General features: G+C 24.5%; 3 protein-coding genes across 8 annotated transcripts in view; 1 reads left to right on the forward strand and 2 right to left on the reverse strand.

The window, feature by feature from the left end:
- The window catches only part of LOC126908349 (palmitoyltransferase ZDHHC16), a 33,965-nt gene extending 26,402 nt beyond the window's left edge, over positions 1-7,563 (reverse strand). For 2 of the 3 annotated variants that reach the window (XM_050690344.1, XM_050690341.1), the window contains exons 1-2: positions 6,805-7,305; positions 4,986-5,133 (exon numbers count right to left, since the gene is read on the reverse strand). In XM_050690344.1, the coding sequence (XP_050546301.1) occupies positions 4,986-5,133; positions 6,805-6,830 (174 nt within the window). In that variant the 5' untranslated portion in view covers positions 6,831-7,305. Of the gene's footprint in view, positions 1-4,985; positions 5,134-6,804; positions 7,306-7,425 lie in introns of those variants that run through there. The other variant, XM_050690343.1, reaches the window with a different exon arrangement.
- A 45-nt stretch (positions 7,564-7,608) lies between these two features.
- On the forward strand, positions 7,609-12,419 carry LOC126908343 (major facilitator superfamily domain-containing protein 10). The gene is made up of 9 exons (XM_050690333.1): positions 7,609-8,053; positions 8,111-8,214; positions 8,278-8,436; positions 9,314-9,496; positions 9,571-9,679; positions 10,457-10,677; positions 10,740-10,830; positions 10,891-11,028; positions 12,226-12,419. The coding sequence occupies exons 1-9, from the start codon at positions 7,834-7,836 to the stop codon at positions 12,327-12,329; spliced, it is 1,329 nt and encodes a 442-aa protein (XP_050546290.1). The 5' UTR covers positions 7,609-7,833; the 3' UTR covers positions 12,330-12,419.
- Positions 12,420-12,914: 495 nt separating this feature from the next.
- Positions 12,915-26,802, reverse strand: part of LOC126908330 (phospholipase DDHD2-like) — a 29,968-nt gene continuing 16,080 nt past the window's right edge. For 3 of the 4 annotated variants that reach the window (XM_050690294.1, XM_050690293.1, XM_050690292.1), the window contains exons 7-14: positions 25,193-25,340; positions 24,348-24,586; positions 24,111-24,287; positions 23,889-24,048; positions 16,221-16,415; positions 14,931-15,073; positions 14,691-14,869; positions 12,915-13,289 (exon numbers count right to left, since the gene is read on the reverse strand). In XM_050690294.1, coding sequence (XP_050546251.1) covers positions 13,073-13,289; positions 14,691-14,869; positions 14,931-15,073; positions 16,221-16,415; positions 23,889-24,048; positions 24,111-24,287; positions 24,348-24,586; positions 25,193-25,340 — 1,458 coding nt within the window. In that variant the 3' untranslated portion in view covers positions 12,915-13,072. The remainder of the gene's footprint in view (positions 13,290-14,690; positions 14,870-14,930; positions 15,074-16,220; positions 16,416-23,888; positions 24,049-24,110; positions 24,288-24,347; positions 24,587-25,192; positions 25,341-26,802) is intronic. The other variant, XM_050690295.1, reaches the window with a different exon arrangement.

Genomic DNA, 26,802 nt, shown 5'->3' on the forward strand with positions numbered 1-26,802 from the left:
TCTTTCGAAAAGTTATAGCATTATAAAGTTAAAAATATAAAAAAGAATTTTTTTACAAAAATCGTATTTTTTTTATTAAGTTTAATGTCTGTTTTCACCATGAAGATAAAATAAAGTCCGAAATTTTTTTTTACCATTATAAAGTATATTACATTAGCTTTAATTTAAGATATATATAAAAGTGTCAGACCTTCCGGAACACTTTCAAAAGTTACGTTGAAAAAGTTCTACTTTCTATATGCATTTTTATGTTTTGAATCCCCCCTGTATTTAGGGAAATGGTCCGATTTAAAAAAACAGTATGTCGAATGAAAGATCTATATAAATACTACTTCTCATAAAAAAATTGTAATGATTCATACATTTTTCAAAAAGTTATAGCATAATAAAGTTAAAAATGGAAAATACAAAATCGAAAATTTTCACACAAAAATAGCATTCGGTAGCCATTTTCACCATGAAGATAAGATAAAGTCCGAAATTTTTTTTTTTCATGATAAAGCATATTACATTAGCTTTAATTTAAGATATATATAAAAGTGTCAGACCTTCCGGAACATTTTCAAAATTTAAGTTAAAAAAATTAATTTTTTGTGAAAAAGTTGTCATTTTAAATCCCCCCTTGTGGGCAGGTTAAGGGTTAAATTTATGAAAAAAATATACCAAATGAAAGGTAATGATATTATGCATCTATATAAAAAAGAATTATATTGATATGTTTATTTTTGAAAAAGTTATGGCACTTTTAAGTAAAAAAAATTGAAAAAATTTCGAAAATTAGCGATTTTTAAATTTGTAATTTTTTTGGAGGTTTCCCCCTTTTACGGGGAACGAGGGAATTTTTTTCAATTTTTAAGGGTAATGTCTTCGACTAGATACGATTTGTGATCTTTTGACGTATCATTGAAAGAAATCGGTTCGGTGAGAGCTGAGAAAAAGTGGTAACAGACACAAAAAAAAAAACACATCATAGTAAAACCAATACCTTCTCAGCTTCGCATCGAAGCTAAAATGTAAAATACAAAATCGAGAATTTTCACACATAAATAGCATTCGGTAGCCAATTTCACCATGAAAAAAAATAAAGTCCGAAATTTTTCTTTTTAATATTAAAGTATATTACATAAGCTTTAATTTAAGATATATATAAAAGTGTCAGTATTTCCGGAACACTTTCAAAAATTAAGATGAAAAAGTTTTACTTTCTACATGCATTTTTAAGATTTAAACCCCCCTTGTATATAGGGAAATAGTCCGATTTAAAAAAAAAGTATGTTGAATGAAAGATGTACATAAATGCTACTTCTCATGAAAAAATTGTGTTGATCCATACATTTTTCAAAAAGTTATAGCATTTTAAAGTTAAAAATGTAAAATACAAAATCGAAAATTTTCACACGAAAATAGCACTCGGTAGCCATTTTCACCATGAAGATAAAATAAAGTCCAAAATTTTTTTTTTCCATAATAAAGTACATTACATTAGCTTTAATTTAAGATATATATAAAAGTGTCAGATCTTCCGGAACATTTTCAAAAGTTAAGTTGAAAAAGTTAATTTTTTAAAAAAGTTGTCATTTTAAATCCCCCCCTGTGGACAGTTAAAGGATCAGATATAACAAAAAAATATACCAAATGAAAGGTAATGATATCATGCATCTATATAAAAAAAAATTATATTGATATGTTCATTTTTAAAAAAGTTATGGCAGTTTTTAGTAAAAAAAATTGAAAAAATTTTGAAAATTAGCGATTTTTAAATTTGTAATTTTTTTGGAGGATTCCCCCATTTACGGGGAACGAGGGATTTTTTTTCAACTTTTGAGGGTAATGTATTCGACTAGATACGATTTGTGATCTTTTGACGTATCATTGAAGAAATCGGTTCGGTGAGAGCTGGGAAAAAGTGGTAACACACAAAAAAAAAAAAAACATATCATAGTAAAACCAATACCTTCTCAGCTTCGCATCGAAGCTAAATTACGATTTTTTTAAAAAAATTCTTTTTTATATTTTTAACTTTATAAGGCTATAACATTTTGAAAAATATATGGACCTTTATGATTTTTTTTATAAGAAATAATATTTATATACTTCTTTTATTTGACATACCTTGTTTTTATATAAAAACATTTCCCTTTATATATTAATTCATACATTACACTCATAAATCATAAAACTTGTAATCAGTATATAAATAAGGAATTAGGAGATATATAACAAAAATAACTTATAATGTTAAAAATATAAAAAAATTTTTTTTACACTAATCGTATTTTCACCATAAAAACAAAATAGTCTGAATTTTTATTTTTCATAATAAAGTACATTACATTATCTTTAATTTAAGATATATATAAAAATGTCAGACTTTCGGAACACTTTCAAAAATCAAGTTGAAAAATTAAATTTTTTATGAAAAAGTTGTCATTTTGATTCCCCACAGTGGGCATGTGAATAGTCAGATTAAAAAAATATATATACCAAATAATAGGTAGTAATTATAAAAAAAAAATTATATTGATCCATACATTTTTCAAATAATTATAACATTATAAAGTTAAAAATATAAACAAAAATTTTTTTTACAAAAATCGTATTTTTTTTATAAACTTTGATGTCTGTTTACACCATGAAGATAAAATAAAGTCCAATTTTTTTTACCATAATAAAGTACATTATATTAGTTTTAGTTTAAGATATATATAAAAATGTCAGACTTTCGGAACACTTTCAAAAGTCAAGTTCAAAAAATTGTCAATTTGTCATCTTGACGTTGCTGGATTTTTAATGTTTCTATATAAAATATAATAATTATGTCGCATTAATCTCTCAATGTAGAATACATATCACTATCGAAAATATTTGAATCAACCTTAATTATATTTTGTAGAACTTATTTTAGCTTTGATGTGAAGCTGAGCAGGTATTAATTTTACTATGATGTGTTTTTTTTTATGATGAAATAAGTTTGAGGGACAAGAGATCAAAAAAAGAACAAGTAATACAAGAAAATGAAAAAAAAATTTCATATTCTATAGAATTCTATAAAAAAACAACGTTATTATTATCTTAATCAAATTAAAGCTTATTTAATGTACTATACGATTAAAATATGCAAACGCTTTACCGATTTTTCTTTTTTTTAGAAATTGGCAGTTAAGTAATTGCGAAATTTTTGTTAAAATTTGAGTAATGAGTAAAATTCTCATCTTCGCGTCGAAGCTAATATAAGAAATCATGTCTCTATGACCACTCAATACACTAGAATTTATGATCTCCCGAGACATGTTTTGATGCGCCGAAAAAAGTACTTGGGCGCCCTCTTCATTTCATTATGTACTGACTTAATAATTTGTAAAATAAATAATAAAAACGGTAGCACAGTGGGGTTGAGGCACAGTGTAGACAAGGCATAGATGGGAAAAGTATAGATATACTATAAAAGTATAGATGATATTTGACAGTAATTAAAATCACTATCATAAGAAACGCTTCGATGCAAATCTGTAGATAAGATAGTGTTTCATTTAGAGAAATTGGTGGATTATTCCAAAAGCAACATCAACTCTTATTTCTTTGATTATATCCTAATTAGTAGTTCTTTGATTTTTAAATATAATATATCAATAAATACTAATTATAATTATTAAATTTAGTATGAAATTGATATTCAATAATTTAATATTGTAATTTAAACGGAGAAATTATAAAAATAATAAAGAAGTTGTATTTTGCTTTATTTTTACGTGTATAAAAATTTAAAGGGCTTGATACAATAAATTTCAATAAAAACTGTTTGTTACTATAAATAAATGCAATGAACTACAAGGAACTTTCATCAGTAACAAAAATATACCATTCTAAATCAACTTTTCGCGATGTTTTCAAATCTGACATTAGACTTTTTCTATCACTTCTAAGTTTTAATATTATTAAAAATTAGTATTTACATATAACAAATTCGCAGCGAAGCTAAAAAATTGGCTATTTAAGCTAACTCAAATTTAAAAATTACTTTTTCGACTTCAAAAAAGTAAAAAAATTTTAATAAGTTTATTTTCTTATGTCTTATGAACATTATTTNAAAGTAAAAAAATTTTAATAAGTTTATTTTCTTATGTCTTATGAACATTATTTTATGTCAATTAAATTATAAAATATTCATGAAAGTCAGTGTATTGCCCTTATAAGATATTTTAAAATAAAATAAAATACAAAACCCAGGATTTTAACACAAAAATAGCATATTTTTGAATACGGTAACCATTTGCGCATAGAAGATAGGTCGTCGGGACAAATTTTTTTTTTTTATTTTATAGTACATAAAATAACCTTTAATTTGACTTATGTTTAAAGGACGCAGTATTTCCGGAACATTTTCAAAAATTAAGTTGAAAAAGTTAGTTTTTGTAAAAAAGTTGCTATTTTAAATACCCCCCAATGAGCAGGTTAAGTGTTAGATTTTCAAAAAAAAATGATATCAAACTATATACGGTTTATTTTTGATAGTGATTAAAATCAGTTTTAAGTATAAAAAAGTGAAAAAAATAACAAAATTTACCGATTTTTAAATTTGTAATTTTTTTGGATATTTCCCCCATTTGTGGGGAACGAGGGAAAATTTTTCAATTTTTAAGGGTAATGTCTTCAACTAGATACGATTTGTGATCTTTTGACGTATTGTTGAAAGAAATCGGTCCAGTGAGAGCTGAGAAAAAGTGGCAACAGACATAAAAAAAAAAAACACATCATAGTAAAATTAATACCTTCTCAGCTTCGCATCGAAGCTAAAATTAAGTAGACACATTTATAAGTAAAAAAGGTATGAACCAAAAAGTTATTTAATAATTGATCAATTTAAAAGCATATGTAATTATAAAAAAAGAAAAAAAGTATTTCCATAATTTTTTTAAAGTTATTTCGGTGTGTTATGATAAACAGATCTTTTTTTTCTTATTAGTATTTTACCAGCTTTTACTTACTTTACTTAATATCAATGTATACTTATCAACAAATTTAAATAATGGTGTCAAACATAAATCATAAGTTAGTTCCCAACTTAAACATTCTTTATTAATACAGTTGAAGAATAAATACTTTAAGTAATGCCATGTCTTTTTTACTTTCAATCTGGAAAAATAATGATTTTCTTTAATAAAATATAGATTATGTAGTTAATTCTAATTAAAATCACTATCAAAAATAAACGCTTCTGTGGAGTTCTAACTTTGGAGTTACAAACTTACAAACGACAAACAACATACATGTGACACTAATATAAGCGTGTTAAAAAAGAGATTATTAAAAAATATTATTTCTCATAAAAAAATTGTGTTGATCCATACACTTTTCAATAAGTTATAGCATTATAAAGTTAAAAATTAAAAAAAAAAAAATCGAGAATTTTCACACAAAAATAGCATTTGGTTGCCATTTTCACCACGAAAACGAGTCCAGAGGTCAATTTTTTTTTTTTTATATTAAAGTATATTACATAAGCTTTAATATAAGATATATATAAAAGTGTCAGACATTCTGGAACATTTTCAATAGTTAATTTTTTGTGAAAGAGTTGTTATTTTAAATCCGCTCCTGTTGGCAGAGAAATTGTAGGGAAAATATCAAGTCTTATTATTAGTAAATTACGTATTTAAAAATCAACATAGGTTACAAAATAATGTACGACGCCAGCCTATAACTAAAAATTATAACTCAAAAAATAATAATCAATACTGATTATGAACCTGTAAATATTTTATCTAGAACATTTTCCATTTAATGTAAAAAAATTGATAATAAGAACACATTTAACTTTTAAAATTTACACCTAAAGTCTACCCTTAGAAAAATTTTTACCTTATAATAAACTTGATATTTTAAATGGTCTATAAAAATTAATTAAATTTTAATCTATAAATTTATGAATAAATCATTATTCGACAAAAAAAATAGGAGATAGTATACTCGATAAATGACCCTGATAATAGTGTTATAAAATTAATATCAGGGATTTGAAAAACTATAGTTTTATAAATATAAATTTTAATGCAACTTTTTTTTTTATATACTTCTTGTAACTTAAATTTGTTCACAGTAACTAACAATACTAAAGGATTCTTAATTTAACATTTCCATATTTTGAGACAGTGATATGTAAACATACCTCTACATAAAAACCCAGAAAAAAATCACATTTAGTAATATTATATGACTAGGTTAATAGTGGTAAAGAAATTATTCTACAAGTTGGAAATATTCAATTAATATTATCTGTTTTACATAAAACAGATAGAAAATTACTATACTCAACATTAATAAAGTAAATAAAATGTTGATACTATTATTGTAGACATAGTGATTAAAATAAAATACCTACCAAGTAAATATAAAAATTAAATTTTAAACATCAATTACATCAATCATCAATCAACAATAAAGGATTATAGCTCTTTAAAACCTCAATATTCAATTTACTAAATATGATTTAAAACAGAAAGTCATTAATTAATATTTTTGAAGGGCCATATTAGGAATCTAGAAATTTTTCACAAGCCATTAAAGTTTAAAGTACATGTATTTAACATACAATGACATAATATGTATGATAATAAAATGTCGAAAAGCTGTGTAAAATTGATCTACAGGCCACCATTTAATAACTTCTAATTTAAAATGTAGTATATAATCTCTAATTAATTATCTAGAAAAATTATCTTTGTAAAATGAAAAAAATTAATAAAACTTTCAAACATAAAATAATTACTATAAATTATTAATTTTTTTGTATAAAATTTAGCTTACTTGATCATTTTTACATAGTATGGCATTTTAGTAAGAGATATAAAATCAATGTAGTAACTTGGAAAAATAAATCATTTTAATAAACATTCATGTATTAAAAATACTAAACACATGAAGTACTAAGCAATTTATATTAGGCTGCTTACAATTGAGAAAATTATTGATTATCCAAATTAAAAAAAGATATATTAGCGTTAGATAGAATAAGCCTTATAACTTTCAACAAATGTATAATTTATCATGGAGTCACAATAAAATGTTGATTGAAAGTTGATTTAAACTGTAATTTTTTTTTTAATTTTGTGAAAACTAATGAAAATTTGAGACTTGTACAGTGATAAACAAGACTCAACCTGAAGATGAATATTAGGTCTTCATTAAGCCTAATAATTAACAACATAAAGTTAATACAACAATTCAAATTAAAAAAATCAATCACGTTAATCCATCAAAATTAATAAACAGTACTATTAAATATTGTTTATCTATCTCGGTGTATCAATCTTATATTTTTGTTTTTATAGACATTTTGTTATCAATACATTTTTTTATTATCTATATGCTAAGTCCATAAATATATATATACATATAAACAAAAGGAGTAACAAATTATATAATCACCACTAAAGTTGCGCATGTTTAGCGGCGCTTACGTGCCAAATTTTAAAACTTTCGGTGTTTTCTCCGTTATGAAATTTAAATTATAAAACTAATTAAAAAATTTTTTTATGTTCAAGTAATTTTAACTGGATTCATATTTCTCTAACTATTATTTTTATTATTTATTAGTATTTTAAATAAACGTAAAACATTTTAATACATTTTGAAACATCAACTTTCATTTCAAAAAGTGAAAGTATTCTTGCATTAATGATCATCGTTCATTTGTATTTAACATGAATAGTAAAAGCGTTTCGAGATAATTTTATATGTAATAAAAACAATTGAATAATCGAAATCTTCAAATTTATTCATCAATAATTCTAAATACTACTAGTATATTAATATTTTAAAGTATTATTGTTCCATATGGATACCAAAAATTCAAGAAATATTAGCTATGTTGTTTTTATATCTCTTTTGTTTGACTTACTGGCATTTACAATGATATTACCATTGTTTCCCTCATTAATGGATTATTATAAAAACAATGATTCTGAAGGATTATATCAATGGATCGAAAGACATGTTGGTGTTTTTCAAAATCTTGTAGGAATTCCAGATAGATTTAATGGCGTGCTATTTGGTGGTAATATATTCTTAAAATTATATTTTTGCTATAGTATTATTAAAAATATTGTTTTAGGTGTTCTTGGATCACTTTTTTCATTTTTGCAATTTGCCTCTTCTCCTATTTTGGGAGGAATTAGTGATGTGTATGGTCGTAAGCCAGTTTTAATATTATGTTTGGTTGGTAATACATAATATTAAATACTTTCAATGGGTTATTTTGATAGTTTTAGTTTTTTTTAGATTGGGATACTATTTTCTTATATTATTTGGTCAAGAGCGACAACTTTCTCATTATTCATATGGGCTAGAGTTATTGGTGGACTAAGCAAAGGTAATGTCAGTTTATCTATGGCTATCGTAACAGATGTGTATTCAAAGGAAAAACGTGGAAGAGGAATGGTAATTAAATATACAAATATATATACTTATGTATATAGTTGGTTTAGTAAGAAAATTAATAACTTTTGTTTTTATTATTACTACCATTTACCAATTATAATTGATATGTCAGTGTAAAATTTAAGATATTAGATGTATTTTTCCATTTTTTTAGGTAAGCTGTTTGCAATATTTTTAAAGTATTTGTTATTACTTATTCAATTTAAACTAGTGGCTCAAATATTGAGCTTTTACTTTTCAAATTTATATACAATTTATTTTAAACAAATTGTTATACATTTATACAACTAACTCAATTTTGTCAAACATGCACTTAAATATTAAAATTTAAGTTTACATTAATGTAAAATAACTTATTAATTGTGCTCTTGCAATATCTTCAAGTATATTAAGTAAAATGAAATACTTTATTTATAATAGTTTTAAATTTTCTTTTGTACTATAAATTAACAAACATTTTGTATATCCCCTCAACTTATTCTTTTAAACAGTATTTACTTATATTGGGTGTCCAGTAATTTTGAAATAGAGTATTGTTCATATTGCTAGTAACAATTTACCTGTCTCCTTACTTATTGAACATCTGTATATTGTATTATAATATTGTGCAAGTTATTGGTAAAAGATTTAATATTAGAATTTTCAAAAAATAAGTTGTATTTTACAAATTATTAAAATGTTGAAGTTTTATGGATTTGTTATACTTTTTTTAACATAAACTAGTGGGACCTTATGTGAATGCTTAGTGTTGATGAATTGATTTTAAATAAGTATTTAAATCTAACATTGTTGTTTTTTAAAGTAATTGTTTACTAACTAATTTTTAATCTTTTGATAATTGAATTATGAATAATAAATAATTTAATTTAATTTCCAGGCAATGATAGGCATAGCATTTTCAATTGGTTTTGTATTAGGACCTATGATTGGAGCTGCATATGCTAAATGGTCACATTCCCAAGAAGGAGCATGGTTTGTTCAGCCTGCTTTATTAGCTGTTGCATTAACTGTCATCAACATTATTTTCGTGATATTTACTTTTAAAGAAACTCTACCTAAGGTTTTTTAATATAAATATGTACAATACTAAATTTAATACTTTTATACTTAGTTTTATTTGTAATATTTTTTTAGAATAATCGAGCTGGTTCAGTTGTTAGTAAATTATCTGAAGCTTTTACTTACATCAATATAGTAGATCTTTTCAAATTCAAACTTCTTAATGGACTTATTCCATCACATGGTATGTCATATAATATTAGTTTGGTAATTTTACTATTAACAAAAAAAAATAATCTTCAGTTTAAAATAATAACAAACAATTCAAGTTCAAATATTAATACTATTTATATTTTTTGGATTTCAATATTATTTTTTTACAATATTTTCATTCTAAAACATATTTATTTTCAGGGTAATTCTTTAAACATGCTCTACTGAATTTCTCATTAAGTTTTAATTATGAGGTGAATTTTGTTTTAAGTATCTTTGTGATATTTCTTTAGCTTTGTATTGATAAGTATTTTTTAAACCATTTTCTTATGTTTTATAAGATAATTAACTTATTTAGAAAGGAACCATTTACTACATTGACTCCCCGGTCCAAAACTCCAACAACAAAAAATTTAGATATTGAGTTTGATCACCAAGTTGTATTCATTATTAAACATTTAGAGTTTATAAATCTTTCTCAATATAGCAATATTGTAAAGTATTTTCCAAAATATATTATTTTTAAAATTTAATTTTACATTGGAAGTAACATAAAATTCTTTTTAAATCATTATATTAGAAAATTCGATTTTTGAAGTTGTTGCAGTTTTTAACTAAGCTATTGATATCTAGAACTAAAAATTTTTAGTAGTTATTTATTTTGTTCAAATAATTCTTAAAGACATTACTGTGTCACCATTTTTAATTGAACTTATAATAAAGTTAATACAACAGCATGTGATAGTTAAAAATAAAAAAATTATAATTTTAATTAATTAAATAAATCAGATTTTGTTTGTTTATTTAGAAATCGAGAAATTATGTACATTAGGAAATATTTATTTTATTTATTTATTCCTTTATTCTGGTTTGGAATTTACGTTGACTTTTTTAACACATAACAAATTTGGATATTCTTCTATGCAACAAGGTTGGATGTTTTTTGGTATAGGAATTACAATGGCACTTTTACAAGGAGGATGGGTTAGAAAAATTCCTCCATCTCAAACAGCTAAAACTGCAACTATGGTAGTATATATTTTAATATTATTTTTTATCAGTTGAATGTAATTTTTTTTTTTTTAATTAAGGGTCTACTACTAATTGTGCCATCTTTTCTATGTATTGGAATATCAAACTCTTCATCTTTATTTATTTTTGGACTAATTCTTTTTGCATTTTGTGAGTGAACAACTTTTTTATTAATAACTTTATTTTAATTTAAAACTGTATTTTTTCTAGCAACTTCTATTGTTGTTCCATGTATGACAACTTTAGCATCTCACTATGGATCTGATGCTCATAAAGGAAAAGCTATGGGAACATTTCGTTCTTTAGGAGCTTTAGCTCGTGCCATAGGTCCTGTTATTGCTTCATTATGTAAGATTTTCATTCAACATTTTTTTTTGAGATTTTGTATGAAGTGTGATATGCTTTATTGCATAAAAAGACGTAAAATATAAAAATTTAATAGTTAATGATAAACAAATGTCTTTTATATAGGAATTGTTCCATAAAAAAAATCAATTTCTTTTATAAATTTCCCAATCATTTTCATATATAACTACATGAAGTATTTTATTACACTGATTTTAATTACGATAAAATTTTATTTATATGATTGGTTTAATATGACTCATGTTAGATTGGGTTTGAGTTATACTAAAAATTATTCGTTTAATTTAAAAAATTTTTTGAAATTTTGAATCTTGATTTTTAAATTACCTATAATGTTGTTTTATTTTTAATAATGAATAATTTGTCATTTATTATCAGAATTATAAATTTTTTGTAATGGTAATTGAAATATTAGCACTCAATATGTTAATTGAGTGCCAGTATTCTATAGTACCTTATTCCAATAAGTAATTAAATTATTTTTGATAAATAAAGTAAATTGGGTTGGATTTTGTTATTTAATTTTGCTTTGCTATTTCTAAATAATTTAAATAAATATCTTAAAATAATTCAGTTTTCCTTTTTAAGCATTATATATTGTAAAAAAAATAGTTAGGAGTAATAATTTTAAATTGACTTTTAAGTTTTAAAATTAATTTTGATAGGATTATCAAACAGCCATGTGAAAAAATGAAACTTGTATTACGATAAACTTGATTTAACTTAACAAAATCTTTCCTTTGAGTATCTGTATACTATAACAATGATTTTATATTCAAGCTATTTAGTGGAATAGCCAAATAAAGACACAGAAGTCGTATCCANTATAACAATGATTTTATATTCAAGCTATTTAGTGGAATAGCCAAATAAAGACAGAAGTCGTATCCACTACCTTAAACTATTATATCACATATTAAAAAAAAATCTTTTAAAATAAAATATTAGAAAAAAAGAATTTATTTGATGTCTATAAATATTTTTCAATGCTACTTGAAAAATCTCTGGATTCACCCCAAAGGCTTTGTAAGCTGCCAAATTTTAAAAAAGTAGGCTTATTAACAACTAAATATGATAAAAATAACTCTTTATATGCTTTTTATTTCTATTGCAATTTTTTAATTTTAATCGTCTACCTATTATTTGTATAATTTTAAAATATATTTTAATTTAATATAGCATATTGGTCTATTGGTCCAGAAATTACTTATTGCGTTGGCGGAATTTTGCTACTTCACCCTTGGTTTACATTAAGAAAAACATTAAAAACTAAACCTTCTTAAAGTAATTTACTAGACGTTTAAAAAAAGAAGTGTTAATGTCTTTCATTTTCTTTTTAATAATTTTAATAAAAAATTTAGTTTGATTTATTATTTATAAAATTTGTATGTCATTTTGATACAAACACTTTTTAAAATAAACCTTTAGCATGTATAGTATAGAATTTAATTTTTGTATTCAGAATTGAATCAATATTTAATTAATATTAACCTTTATAAATTTTATTTATTATAATAATTTTTAAAATCTTAAAATAGTATTAAAACATAATTAACATTTACATATTTAAGTAAAAATATAAATTCTTGTAATTTTATAAATTATATTAATATGGTTCTATCGTTTAATAGTTACAAATAATTTCAACTGTATATTTTTGAGTTAAAATTTTAGATTAATTATAATTAGTTTTATATATATATACATATAAACCTATATGTATATAATTTATTTATTATCATAATCTGAAGTTTAAGAAATAAAATAAGGGGAAATTTTACGAATATATATATATATATATATATATATTGTATGTTATTGTTATATTGTATATTTATTTAATATTTTCATAATGTAACTGTGATAGATTGTTATGTTTAATATTTATATTTATTTATTTACACTACATAAAATAAAAAAATATATAATTTATAATTATATAAACTTTTTAACAAACAAACAAATATACTAAAAAAACTAAAAATAATTTTCATTAAATGATTTCAATAATCAAAATTTTCTCTAATCATTTATCATGTTTCTCATCAAAAATTGGTGATAATGAGCTAAATGATAAATTAAAACCTGGAGGCTCTTCAAATTGCATACTTGATGAAAAGTTTGAGCTATTTTCATCTGATATATCAAATGGTAACATAGCATGTTGCACTTGATTATCCGGTGATACACCTAATGCGGAGTATATTTCTTTTAAAACTAATAATATTGTATCTTCCGATTCCCTGTAAAAAATTTAAAATATTACTCATTAATAATTTTAAAATATAAAATTGACTATAACAGATATGGTGAATATTTTTAAGGAATATTGAATTGGATCGCGACAAACATTTTACTTATAAATTTTGGTCTGGTTGTACCAAATAAAATAAATTTCAGATTAAGTCAGGCTTACTTAATTTTTTTTCATTTGGACCAGACTAAATCTAGCCTAAATATTTACATATATAGAATGTAACAGATCTAACTGATGACTTATTTAACGTATGGCCTATATAACACTATTTTTTTTTTTTAGTCAATTTTTAAACTATAGGTCTATATTTAAAATTTGTTTTATGTTATTTTTTGCAATTACAAAAAATAATTTTTATACCAAAAACTCTATTTTAAGTTAGTAGTCATGTTTCTATAACATTTTGAAATTTCTTAAAATTTTAATTTTTTCATGGTATCAAACGTTGGACCAAGTATGTAAACGACAAAAGTACACTTAATCTTTTTAAGTTATTTATTGGCGACAGTAGCAATTTCTTTTTCATGATAACTAGTAACTTTTAAACGAGCATCTGTAATTGACGCGAAAACAAGTAGAAAATTAAGTTTATTGAATACATTATAAAAACTTTCTCTATAACATGTTAGGTTATTAATTAAATAGGTATCTGTTTTATAAATTTAAGCGTGAATAATAATGGATAAGCTCATTTATTAACAAATATCTCAACAAGAAATATGATATAAATGGTACAATCACACAAAGTAATAATAGTTATCACTCTTAATTTGTAACTATTGTAAAGTTACTTAACTTGTAACTCTCGAATACTTGTAATTAACTTACAAAAATATTTCTAACATTTTGTAATAAAGAATTAAGATAATCATATCTGTAAAAAGCTAGTTTCAAACATTACTATTTTTCATGAAAAAGAAACTATAAAATTTGTAAAGATTTACAATTTTGTTCTTATAATTTTTTTTATCTGATCAACCATCACTGTTTTTTTGCGTGTTACATTTATGTATTTTTAAATCAAATTTCTATTATTATTCTACTGTTTTGTATTCAGAAGTCATTGATGACTATTAATAGCGCATACTATTATATTCCATACAAGTTTACTATCATACATTGTTGAATGACCAGTGTGGAAATAATAGATAGAAAAAATCTTTTTTCTATCATATTATTATAGTAAAAATAAAGGTTTTAATTTTATGAAAATAACATAAGGTTTTTATTCTTGAAGGGATGAAAAAGAATTATTTGACAACATATTGTAGTTTTTTGATTCAAAAAATATTTTTCTTTACAAAAATCTAAAATGTTCAATTGTTTCTGAGAAAATGAGTGTCTTATTTTTAATAAATCGCTCTGTATATATATTTGTATTATTCACCAATAACATAAATGACTGCCAACAGCAAATAAATATTCATTAAAACTTTCAAGAGGTGCTTCTTGCAATACATAGTCTACTCGATTTCCTTTATTTAAATGTCCAGCTTTAACTTTAAGGCTATTTAATGATTCTTTATTTGAAGAAGTTGCTTGTGAGGTTATTTCTTGATTAAATACCTAAACATTAAAACTAAAAATAGTACATAATAATTGCTACATATTTTTTAAATTTGTTTACCTTTCGTGGTTTATACTCGATTGATTCAGAAGGCATTTTAGAAAACATTGCCAACTGATAAAATGTATTCCATGTAGTTTTTACAGATTGTACTAGATGGTTCTTTAAAGCAGCTCCAACATGTGTCATTGTATCTTTTAACTCTGAAAGTAAAATAAAAATTAATAATCAACTAGTGACTAATATTAATGAAAAATTAAAAAATATATTTAATTTTGACAGAAAAAATTGTATAGATGATTCATTCTTTTAACACTTTTTAGCTCTATATATTTCTTGATTAATCAGTTATTAATTATTTTTTTAATTAATTCTACATACTTAATAAGAGTTTCACCTTTTTATTTTTAAATGGACACATGTGTAATAAAGTAGCCTAAAAAATAGAAAATGTCTGATAACAACTTTTAAACCAGTAATTTAGAAGTTATGAATATTATTTTGCCTGGATTGAAAGAGTAACACAGTACAAAAATGCATAAGAAATATAGATAAAAATAACCTACAACTGACTTCCATTTAAAAATGTTAATAACTTCCGAAATAATAGATAAAAAGATGTTATCAGCCAGTTATTTTCTTAATTTTATTATTTTTAATTTTATAAGCTAGTTAAATATTTATAATGCCAATTAAAAAAAAAAGTTGACACCCTTATAAAGTATAAGAGGTGAATTAAAAAATTATTGTAACTAAAAATACCAAAAATAATTTTCCAAACTATTATTACTTTAAGAGAAACGAGTGGCCAGTGTTAGTACTTTATAGACTAAATTTAAACATATTTTTATTTATTATTGTTTACATAATTCTACCCTGTATCTTCTCTTCTCTGTCCACTCTCCATTGTATTCAAGGTGATAAATAATAATAGATGGTTTTTTCTCTGCAGACATCAATCATTCAATTTCACATTCTTTAACCTCAATCCACATATTATTAGTTAATTCTCTTCCTCTATTCCTCAGCCCTCATTCATTTATTCAATTACACCATTATCAAATCTTTCATTACTGTTACTCTAAGAATTTTACCATAATCATCTTTTGACCAATAAAACTATATTAAATTCCTTTTTTTTCTATATTTATCTATAAACTATTGATTCTTTGAAGCAAACGTCTCACTTCTAATTCTCATATCAATTATCATTTCCAACATCTTCATACAGTGGCATCTTCCTTTCATTTAAACATTATTTGAATGCAAGTCAGAGATTTTTCCCTCGTTTAACATTTGATTTTCTATACGAAATAAAAAACATCAATTTATAGGTTAATTTTAAATTACCTAGATGCATTCTTTTACGACCCTTATGATGAGGAATTTGAACAGGAGGTATATTTTCAAATTCAGGATTTATTAAAGGTTCAATTCGATAAGCAACAGGATCGTAAGGATGAAAAATATTAAAAAATCCAGGACATGTAGGAAATTTAAAATTTTCTCCCAAACTTTCAATCCCACGTACTGTCACAAACATACCTGTAAAAAAATTAATGAATATATTAACATACTAAATTATACAATTAATAATTTATGAGAAGAGCGAATTTATTTTAAGGCTAAAAGTAGCAAACTGTTGTTTATAGTGGAATTTAACACATAAATGACTAAGAGAGAATGTATTTATGATATAAAAAAAAGTTTATCGTTTAATTAATGAAAATCTGTGTGTATTCTATTTTCATTAAATAAAAGTAAATTTAATAGCCATGTGACACATAAGTTACATTCATATATATGTGATATAACTAAAAAAACAGAATATTATTAGATTAACAGTAAATTATTAAGTAGAATAAAATTTATAAAATGTTTAGAGGTAATAATTGATTAACACCTTAAATACATCATGTTTCATTAATAATCCGTATTAAAAAATTCTCTAATCATATAAAAGCAACATAACATTGTCATATTTCAACAACAAAATTTTCAAAAAATCTTTAGAATGTTTTTTTGGGCACACCTGTTAAAAATTTCTGGTTTAAAATCGGAAAATTCCAACTGCAAAAAACGTTTTTGATAAAAATTTTAAATGCTCATGGTTAGCTAAAAAAATTTTTCTCATTTTTACAAATAAATTACCTAAAACAATGTCATCAACTCTTTCATAAAATAAACAATTTTGAAAATTAGTCGTTGTTAAGTATTTTTCAAGCATTGACCAATTTTTCAATGTTTTATTATATAAAATATAAAATATTTTTTAGCAAACCGATATTATTATTTTACAATGTAAATTTTTGACTTAAGCATGAATAAATAAAAAAAATTTTATATATATAAAAGTATCAGTATTTCCGGAACTCTTTCAAAAATTAAGTTGAAAAAGTTCTACTTTCTTTAATCATTTTTATGTTTTGAACCCCCCCTGTATTAAGGGATATGATCCGATTTAAAAAAAACCCAGCACAGGGGGGTCGCAGCACAGTGGTGACGTGGCATAGTTGGATCAAGTATAATAATATCTGACAGTAATTAAAATCATTATAAAAAAAAAAAACGCTTTGATGCAAATCTTTAGATAGTGTTTAATTTTAAAAAATTGGTGGATTATTCCAAAAGCTACATTATCTGCTATTTCCTTATTAATATCCTGATTAAGAAAAAGTATGTCGAATGAAAAAGGGATTATTAAAAAATATTATTTCTCATAAAAAAATTGTGATGATCCATACACTTTTCAATAAGTTATAGCATAATAAAGTTAAAAATGTAAAAAATAAAATTGAGAATTTTCACACAATAATAGCATTTGGTAGCCATTTTCACCGTGAAGACAAAATAAAGTCCGAAATTTTTTTTTTTCGATAATAAAGTAAATTACATTAGCTTTAATTTAAGATATATATAAAAGTGTCAGACTTTCCGGAACACTTTCAAAATTTAAGTTGAAAAAGTCAATTTTTTGTGAAAAAGTTGTCATTTTGAATCCCCCCCTGTAGGCAGGTAAAAAGTCAGATTTATAAAAAAAATATACCAAATGATAGGTAAAGACATCATGCATCTACAAAAAAAAGAATTATATTGATCCATACATCTTTCGAGAAGTTATAGCATTATAAAGTTAAAAATATAAAAAAGAATTTTTTTACAAAAATCGTATTTTTTTTATTAAGTTTAATGTCTGTTTTCACCATGAAGATAAAATAAAGTCCGAAATTTTTTTTTACCATTATAAAGTATATTACATTAGCTTTAATTTAAGATATATATAAAAGTGTCAGACCTTCCGGAACACTTTCAAAAGTTACGTTGAAAAAGTTCTACTTTCTATATGCATTTTTTATATTTGCCCTTCCGTATATAGGGAAAGGGTCTGATTTAAAAAAACACACTTTCAAAAATTAAGATGAAAAAGTTCTACTTTCTCTATGCATTTTTATGTTTTGAACCCCCCCTGTATTAAGGGAAATGGTCCGATTTAATGAAAAAGTATGTCCAATGAAAGATGTATATAAATACTACTTCTCATGAAAAAATTGTATTGATCCATACATTTTTTAAAAAGTTATAGCACTTAATACACAAAGTAAAAAATGAAAATTATAAAATCGAGAATTTTCACACAAAAATAGCATTTGGTTCGCATTTTCACCGTGAAAACGAAATAAAGTCAAAATTTTTTTTTTTTATATTAAATTATATTACATAAACTTTAATTTAAGATTAAAGGGCTGGTAAAGGGTTAAATTTCTAAAAAAAATATACGAAATGATAGGTAAAGACATCAAGCTCCTATAAAAAAAAATTATATTGATACGTTCATTTTTGAAAAAGTTACGGCAGTTTTTAGTAAAAAAAAATTTCGAAAATTTCANTTTTTTTTTTTATATTAAATTATATTACATAAACTTTAATTTAAGATTAAAGGGCTGGTAAAGGGTTAAATTTCTAAAAAAAATATACGAAATGATAGGTAAAGACATCAAGCTTCTATAAAAAAAAATTATATTGATACGTTCATTTTTGAAAAAGTTACGGCAGTTTTTAGTAAAAAAAAATTTAAAAAATTTCGAAAATTAGCGATTTTTAAATTTGTAATTTTTTTGGAGGTTTCACCCATTTACGGGGAACGAAGGATAATTTGTTCAATTTTTGAGAGTAATGTCTTCGACTAGATACGATTTGTGATCTTTTGACGTATCGTTGAAAGAAATCGGTTCTGTGAGAGCTGATAAAAAGTGGTAACAGACACCAAAAAAAAAAAAAAAAAAAAACACATCATAGTAAAACCAATACCTTCTCAGCTTCGCATCGAAGCTAAAATACGATTTTTGTAAAAAAATTCTTTTTCATATTTTTAACTTTATAAAAATTACTCTCTATATAACTTGTATATGGTTATAATAAACTATTTTTTTTTTTTATATAGAAAAATTGTCAAAAAATACAAATTAAGTATGAACNAGACACAAATAAAAAAAAACACATCATAGTAAAACCAATACCTTCTCAGCTTCGCATCGAAGCTAAAATACGATTTTTGTAAAAAAATTCTTTTTCATATTTTTAACTTTATAAAAATTACTCTCTATATAACTTGTATATGGTTATAATAAACTATTTTTTTTTTTATATAGAAAAATTGTCAAAAAATACAAATGAAGTATGAATACTGAGATATGAACTTTATTTAATAAGTTAATAACCGAAATAAAATGGAAAATAAAAGCGTACTTTTACACCATTGATAGGGTAAGAGTCCAATTAGTATTGAATAGCTTTTAACAAGTAAATTAATAAATAAATAGTTGTTTAACCAGGTTTTTTTAAACAAAATAATAAAATAATGACAACATTTATTGAGTTTAGTTATTTTCAAATTTAATACAATAATGGTTAAATCTTATTTATATTTAAATAAGTAATCTTCTTCTTTTCTTCTTTTTCCTCGCCTTTATCCCAATTACTAGGGGCCGAACACCCTTATCCTAAATTTCTACTTGACACGATCTGTCACATCATCTACGCTCACATCAGCCGTCCTCATATTGCATTCCATAACATCCCTCCGTCTTTTTTTTGGTCTTTCTCTACTTCTTTTTCCTTCAACATTAATTTTTATAACTGTTCTTACAGCTTCCGATTCTCTCTCCTCATAACATGACCAAACTATCTAAGTCTATTTTTTCTCATCTTGTCACATTTGATGCTAAACATATACTTATTATATGATCGTTCCTTATCTTATCTTCTCTAGTCACTCCACTCATCCACTTTTATATCCATTTAGTGATAAGTGAATCACCCTGTATCAAGAATATAAAAGGTAATTATCTTTAGTATTATCTTTTAGGGGTCGACCTGACCTAGTGGGTAAAAGCGTATGTTTCAGCAAACGAAATCCCGAGATCGATCCCTAGGGTACCAACAATATTTTTCTTGTTATTTTCTCATTATTGGTGACTGATATCTGATGCAAACCGACCATAATACCCGTCCTGTCCATCATTGATCTAGCAAACAACCACGATTGACGCTACATCTAGACTTCCCTTATATGTTCATTCCTTATCCTATCTTCTCTAGTTAATCCATCTAAGCATTCTCATCTCTGCTGCATTCATTCTTTGCTCTACTTTCTTGTCAACCACCCAAAACTCTGAACCCTATAACATATCTGGTGTCACTACAATCTTATAAAATTTACCTTTCAGCCTCATTGGAATTATCTTATCGCAATACACACCAGACGATCCACCCACTCACTCTAAATCCTGTAACTTACATCCACGTCAATACTCTTGTGCTTTTGTATAGCTGATCCTAAATACTTGAACTTTCCACTTCTCTTATCACGTCATTGCTTATTGTCACTAATCTCCTCATTTCACCTACCTCGTGTTCTTCTTTGTCAAACTCATACTTTATATACTCTGTCTTACTCCTACTTAATCTTAAACCCTTTTCATCAAGAACAGACCTCCACACCTCTATCGTTTGATTTCCTCTCTATTTTGTCCTATTAACGCTAGATCGACGGCGAACAACATGCACCACAACACCTCACCTTGTATTTCTCTAGTAATTTCATCCATGACTATAAAAAAGGTATGGGCTCTTGATCCCATTAAAGAATTTTGGTGCACTCCAACTCTTACTCTAAAATCTTCTGTTACTCCTCCCACACTTTTTACTCTGATACAAATGCCATCATACATATCCTCTATTGTATTAATTTACCTTTACAGGACTCTATCATATGCTTTCCCTAAATCTATTAATACTATACACAGCTTTTTCTTCTTTTCCCTATACTTTTCTATTAGTTGTCTTACACAAAATAATGGCTCCATAGTGGAGTTACCAGGAATAAATCAAAACTGGTTCTTAGATACCGATATCTCATTTCTCATTCTCCTATCTATTACCTTTTCCCAGATTTTCATACAATAATTCATAAGTTTTATGCCTCTATAATTTACACACTCCTGTACGTTTTCTTTATCTTTAAATATTTTTAAAAAATTTTCTATGTTAATTTAGCTCTACTTTGTAGCACCATAAAGGTTGAGGCAATCAAATTTTTTGAGGAGACTACATATAATTTTTCCTCTTAAAAAAAAATTATAACAATATACAAATTTTTTTAAAATGGCCTTACAAAAATGTTCTATCTCTATAAGGTGTCAATAATTATGGCCTGATATATAAGGTTAAATGGCCTTACAAAATTTTGGTACCAACAAAAAGAGTTGAAAAGACGCCCCTGATTTTATGACTATAATTCTGTCACTTTTCTTAGCTACTTCAACAACTTTACTTTTCATCTCCTCATCCATTATTATCCCTACACCATTCTTTGTATTAGATTTATTGGTATCAAACACTTTATTTTTCAGTCCTTCTCCATTATTAACTATTTTATTTCTTCTCACCTATTGTCCCCTCGTAAATCCAAGATGGGACAATCCTTCTAAGTTTTGTTCAGGACTCCTCATACTTTTTGACAAAATTTTACACCGGCTCTCGACCTGATGCAACCTCATTAGTTGCCTCTTATGATTGACAGAGAGGCCAAAGAAGCATTCTAATCCCCTATTCAAAGGGACTAGATTATGTTAAACTACTGCTGTATTAAACAACAGTTATAAACAGAATTTAAAAAGGATAAAACTGATCTTTCCACATTTCAATTCAAACTAGTGTTTAACTTAAAAAGAACAAAAATGACAAGTTAATTTTGTATGTCTGTTAAAAAAAAAAAATGTTCCTTATTACTATAGGAGAAACCAATCCAGAAAACTTGTTATAATTACTAAAAATATTGTATAATATTAACAAAGAATAAAAAATATTTAAAATTTCAAGTCTTATTCAAATTAAAGAAGTACAAAAGGATTTTTGAATAAAAATAAAATATAGAAAGTTAATTTTTTTGTTATTTGTATTTGAATAGTCTATACACAGTGATATAACTCGTTTAATTGTAAAATAAATACAACATTGGAAAACAAAATGTTGATTTCTTTTAGTTACAAATATTTCTTGAATTATCAGCTAATGACTTTTTAGAATTCTTCTCTTATAACTTAAAAGGGAGTCAACTTTATTCTTTTTTAATGGCTACATACATATTTAACTGACTTATAAAATAGAAAATTATTTAGTTAGAAAGTTTATTGATCAATAACAATTTTTGGACCAGTACTTCAGAAGTTATTCTCATTTTCATACTTGTGTGGGACAAAGAGTACGGTCTTGAATAAATAAAAATAGCAGCATCCACTCCTCATCTCCAGTCTTCCTTTAAATTGTTAAAAACTTCTTAAATACTGGTCCGAAAGCTGTTTTTAACCAGTCATTTTCTTAATTAGATTATTTCATATTTTATAAGTTCATTAAATATGTACATGACCATTAAAAAAATAAAAATAACTCGCCTTTAAGTTATATTGAATGATTTTAAAAAGTAATCATTAGCTGATAAATTAAGAATTAAATGAACCTAAAAGAAATCAAAAATTGTTTTTCCAGTATTTATTTTGAAAGTAATCAAGTGGTTTAGGTTAAACTAATTATTCTGTATATAAAATAATATGCTTATAATTAATAACTAGTTTGGTAACTGAAACAATAAACCTAATAATTAATTAAATTTTTAAGAGCTCAGGAAGTGTCTTTCTCTTGATTAAGGTATACATATATAATATATTTATTAAATATAACTCAAATTAATCTAAGGTATGTCAACTTACCCTATTTAAAATATGATGAATTTGACTATTTTTAAGTTATCTTTATATATTCATTAGTATTTCTACCAAATTATAAGTTTTTATCATATATACTTTTTATACAAAATTAGCATTTTTCATTTAACTGTGCCTCATAATTTTTTTAATTTGTATTACTATATTAAGATATTTTTATGGAATATTAGATATGCATAAATGGCTTTTTTTTTATTAAGCTTATTATAAATATTTAATTTATTTTAGAATAATACTCTCCCCATATATCTTACAGTTTTATAATTTTATTTTTTTTTTCTATTAATAATGCTTAATATTTTTAATTAAATTATTGTATATAAAGTTTCTATAATAAAATTGGAAAACACTCTAAATTATCACTAGAGAACAAATATAATTTTAGTGATTATAAAATCTATTGAACTTACGGAATTCAATTGTTTTTCTAGTAAGTCTAACATAAAAATTGTACTAAGTCGTCAAAGCATTGCCCTTTGTACCCCTTAGTAGCTTACCAATTCATTAACAATGACGTAATTTATCATGATAGGATGCTACTATTCTGTAGATGATAGTCACTCAGTGCACAAATAGGCATATAGGTCGTAATACAAAATTTAATTGCAAAATAAGTACAAATTTTACTTCTAAAATTATGTAAATAATTGCCCATGTAAATATTTTTTTGGCCACATAAAAGTGAATCATAAATTAAGAAGTATTAAAAATAAAATGAAGAAACAATTATTTTTACCTATAGGTGAACCAAAACCAAAAAAACAATCTAATTGAAAATTTAATTGAGGATAAGTGATATAAGGTTGTCCGGTCCCAGCTTTTCCTAAAGTTACATAAGATACTCCACGACTTAATTCTGCTTTCTCCATTTCAAAATTTGAACTTTTTTCTTGATCCTAAGATAAAAAAAATATTTCAATGCATCTTTAACATCATAAATAAACTATAAAATAAATACACTGTTTAAAAATTTTTCTCCAGGACTTGATGGACACTGATTCCATAATAAATCAAAAGAAATTAAAGATCCAAGACTATGACCACCAATGGATACATGTCCATTAAAATTTGTATTTCTTGTAAGGTATAGGCTATACATTCGATTCATTTCATTTCCAACTGCATTCACAATAGTCTGTAAATTTTATTCTTTTGAACGAAATTTGTCAAGAAAATATTATTTCAAAAAAATTACTTGACAAAATGTAGGACTTGTATAAAATAACACATCTAAAATGGTGTCATTACTAAAATTTCTCAATCTTGGTATTGATGGTAATGTAATACTTTTGAGTTTACGGTCAATACTTTCACTATGCAATGCTTCATGCCATGAGACAGGCAATACTTCAATTCTACCAATTTTATTAGAATTAAGTGACGTTTTAAAATGTGATTGAGTTAATTGTTGAGCTAAAGAACGAAAATCATCAACTAAAATTGAAAGAAGTATATTATTAAAAAATTCTCATTTTAATATACTGATAGAAATATCGCCACCTTCATTCCAAAATCACATATCCAGGATCGTATTATCTATTAGGCACAGTAAGCACTATTCCTAAGGTCAAAAAAAAAAGGACTAAGAAATTAATTTGAAGACTATTTTGCTCAACACTATTGTTAAAATTATTTTTAAAAATATTTTTTAATTAGTGCCTAGGTCATACAAATAGTTTAAACAAATCTTGCATGTATCCAAATTTTTTACAGAAAAAAATTACACATATTTTCTGTATAGCTAATAATGTTTATTATAATTCTTTCTTGAAATTCCATTTCCACAATAAAATTTTAAGATGTTTTACTTCAAAACTCTTAAAATATGTATCGATATTTTAAGTATGATTATTTCAAAAAAGTCATGGTTTTGGAACTTGGGCAACAGTATATTTTTTAAATAATAATATATTATATAATATGTATAATAATAAAAATTTTAGTGACTCTATTGTTAATACAAATTTTTATTTCTACTAAAAAAATCAAAATTATGAAAAAAATTACAAACCAATAGTTTTTAATTATTCAACTACTAACCGACTTCATAAATTGGCCTCATCTTTAAATCACAATATGATCCAATTCCATGAACTATAAACATTAGATGATCAACTTTTGATGGTTCGTCATTAGGAATAACAAACTCCTCCAAACCTCGTTTGACTATACATTGTTTTAAAGAAGGCTGAAAATATTTCACATTTGTTCATACAACTGAGGTTTTTATTTTTTTCATGGTTGTCACATACAAAACAGTACAGTATACAGTGCATACCAGAGACAAAACTAGGATTTTTTACTTGAATAGGGAGGTGTAAACTAAAAATTATTTTATTGAACTATATTGATGATTTTTTTTATTGCTTATTTCTTCTGCAATTTAGAAAGATATATTACAGCCAATAAATGAATATCATAGTTACGCCAATAGTGTGTTTAATATTTTGAAATAATAAAAGATAAAGTTAAGAATTATTAAAAAAATTGAAAACATTAAATTTCTCTATAACAATAAATACAGCTCAAAATCTTCAACTACTCAAGTAACTTGTCATAAGAAAATAGAATCTTTTGATTGGCATGTACATTAGTGTGGTCCTTAGCTATAGGACATGAATTTTTTTTTTTGGAAATTTATAGCCAGGACCCCACCCCATTTTTTGGTTTACTTATAAAAGTGTGCGTATAAAATTTGAGTTTGCTAGACCCACCCTTTTCCGTCCCTCAAAAGGGTTGAATTTAGGCGGATAAGGGCATAAAAAAAGTTTTTTTAACATAACTAGTTCAATTTTATATTTATGAAAAAAAATTACCTAACTAATTTTATTTTACGAATTATTTACTAAAATAAAGTATTTATGATATTTTCTGTAATGTTTTTATTTCCTTGTATAATATTTAAAAATAGTTAAAAAGCGCTAAGAATCATATTTTACAGATTTTTACAAAATATTCAGTTTTTAGCTTCGATGCGAAGCTGAGAATATATTATTTTTACTAAGATGTGTTTATTTATTTTTTTTTTTTTGTGTCTGTTACCACTTTTTATCAGCTCTCACAGAACCGATTTCTTTCAACGATACGTCAAAAGATTACCAATCGTATCTAGTCGAAGACATTACTCTCAAAAATTGAACAAATTATCCCTCGTTCCCCGTAAATGGGGGAAACCTCCAAAAAAATTACAAATTTAAAAATCGCTAATTTTCGAAATTTTCGAAATTTTTTTTACTAAAAACTGCCGTAACTTTTTCAAAAATGAACGTATCAATATAATTTTTTTTTTATAGATGCTTGATGTCTTTACCTATCATTTCGTATATTTTTTTTAGAAATTTAACCCTTTACCTGCCCACAGGGGGGGATTTAAAATGACAACTTTTTCACAAAAAATTAACTTTTTCAACTTAACTTTAAAAATGTTCCGGAAGGTCTAACACTTTTATATATATCTTAAATTAAAGCTTATGTAATATACTTTAATTTAAAAAAAAAAAAATTGACCAGACTTATCTTCACGGTGAAAATGGCTACCGAATGCTATTTTTGTGTGAAAATTCTCGATTTTGTATTTTACATTTTTAATTTTATTATGCTATAACTTTTTGAAAAATATATGGATCAATACAATTTTTTTATGAGAAATA

Source organism: Daktulosphaira vitifoliae, unplaced genomic scaffold (genome assembly GCF_025091365.1).
Source record: "Daktulosphaira vitifoliae isolate Bord-2020 unplaced genomic scaffold, ASM2509136v1 Scaffold_5, whole genome shotgun sequence".
NCBI classification, from domain to species: Eukaryota; Metazoa; Arthropoda; class Insecta; order Hemiptera; family Phylloxeridae; genus Daktulosphaira; species Daktulosphaira vitifoliae.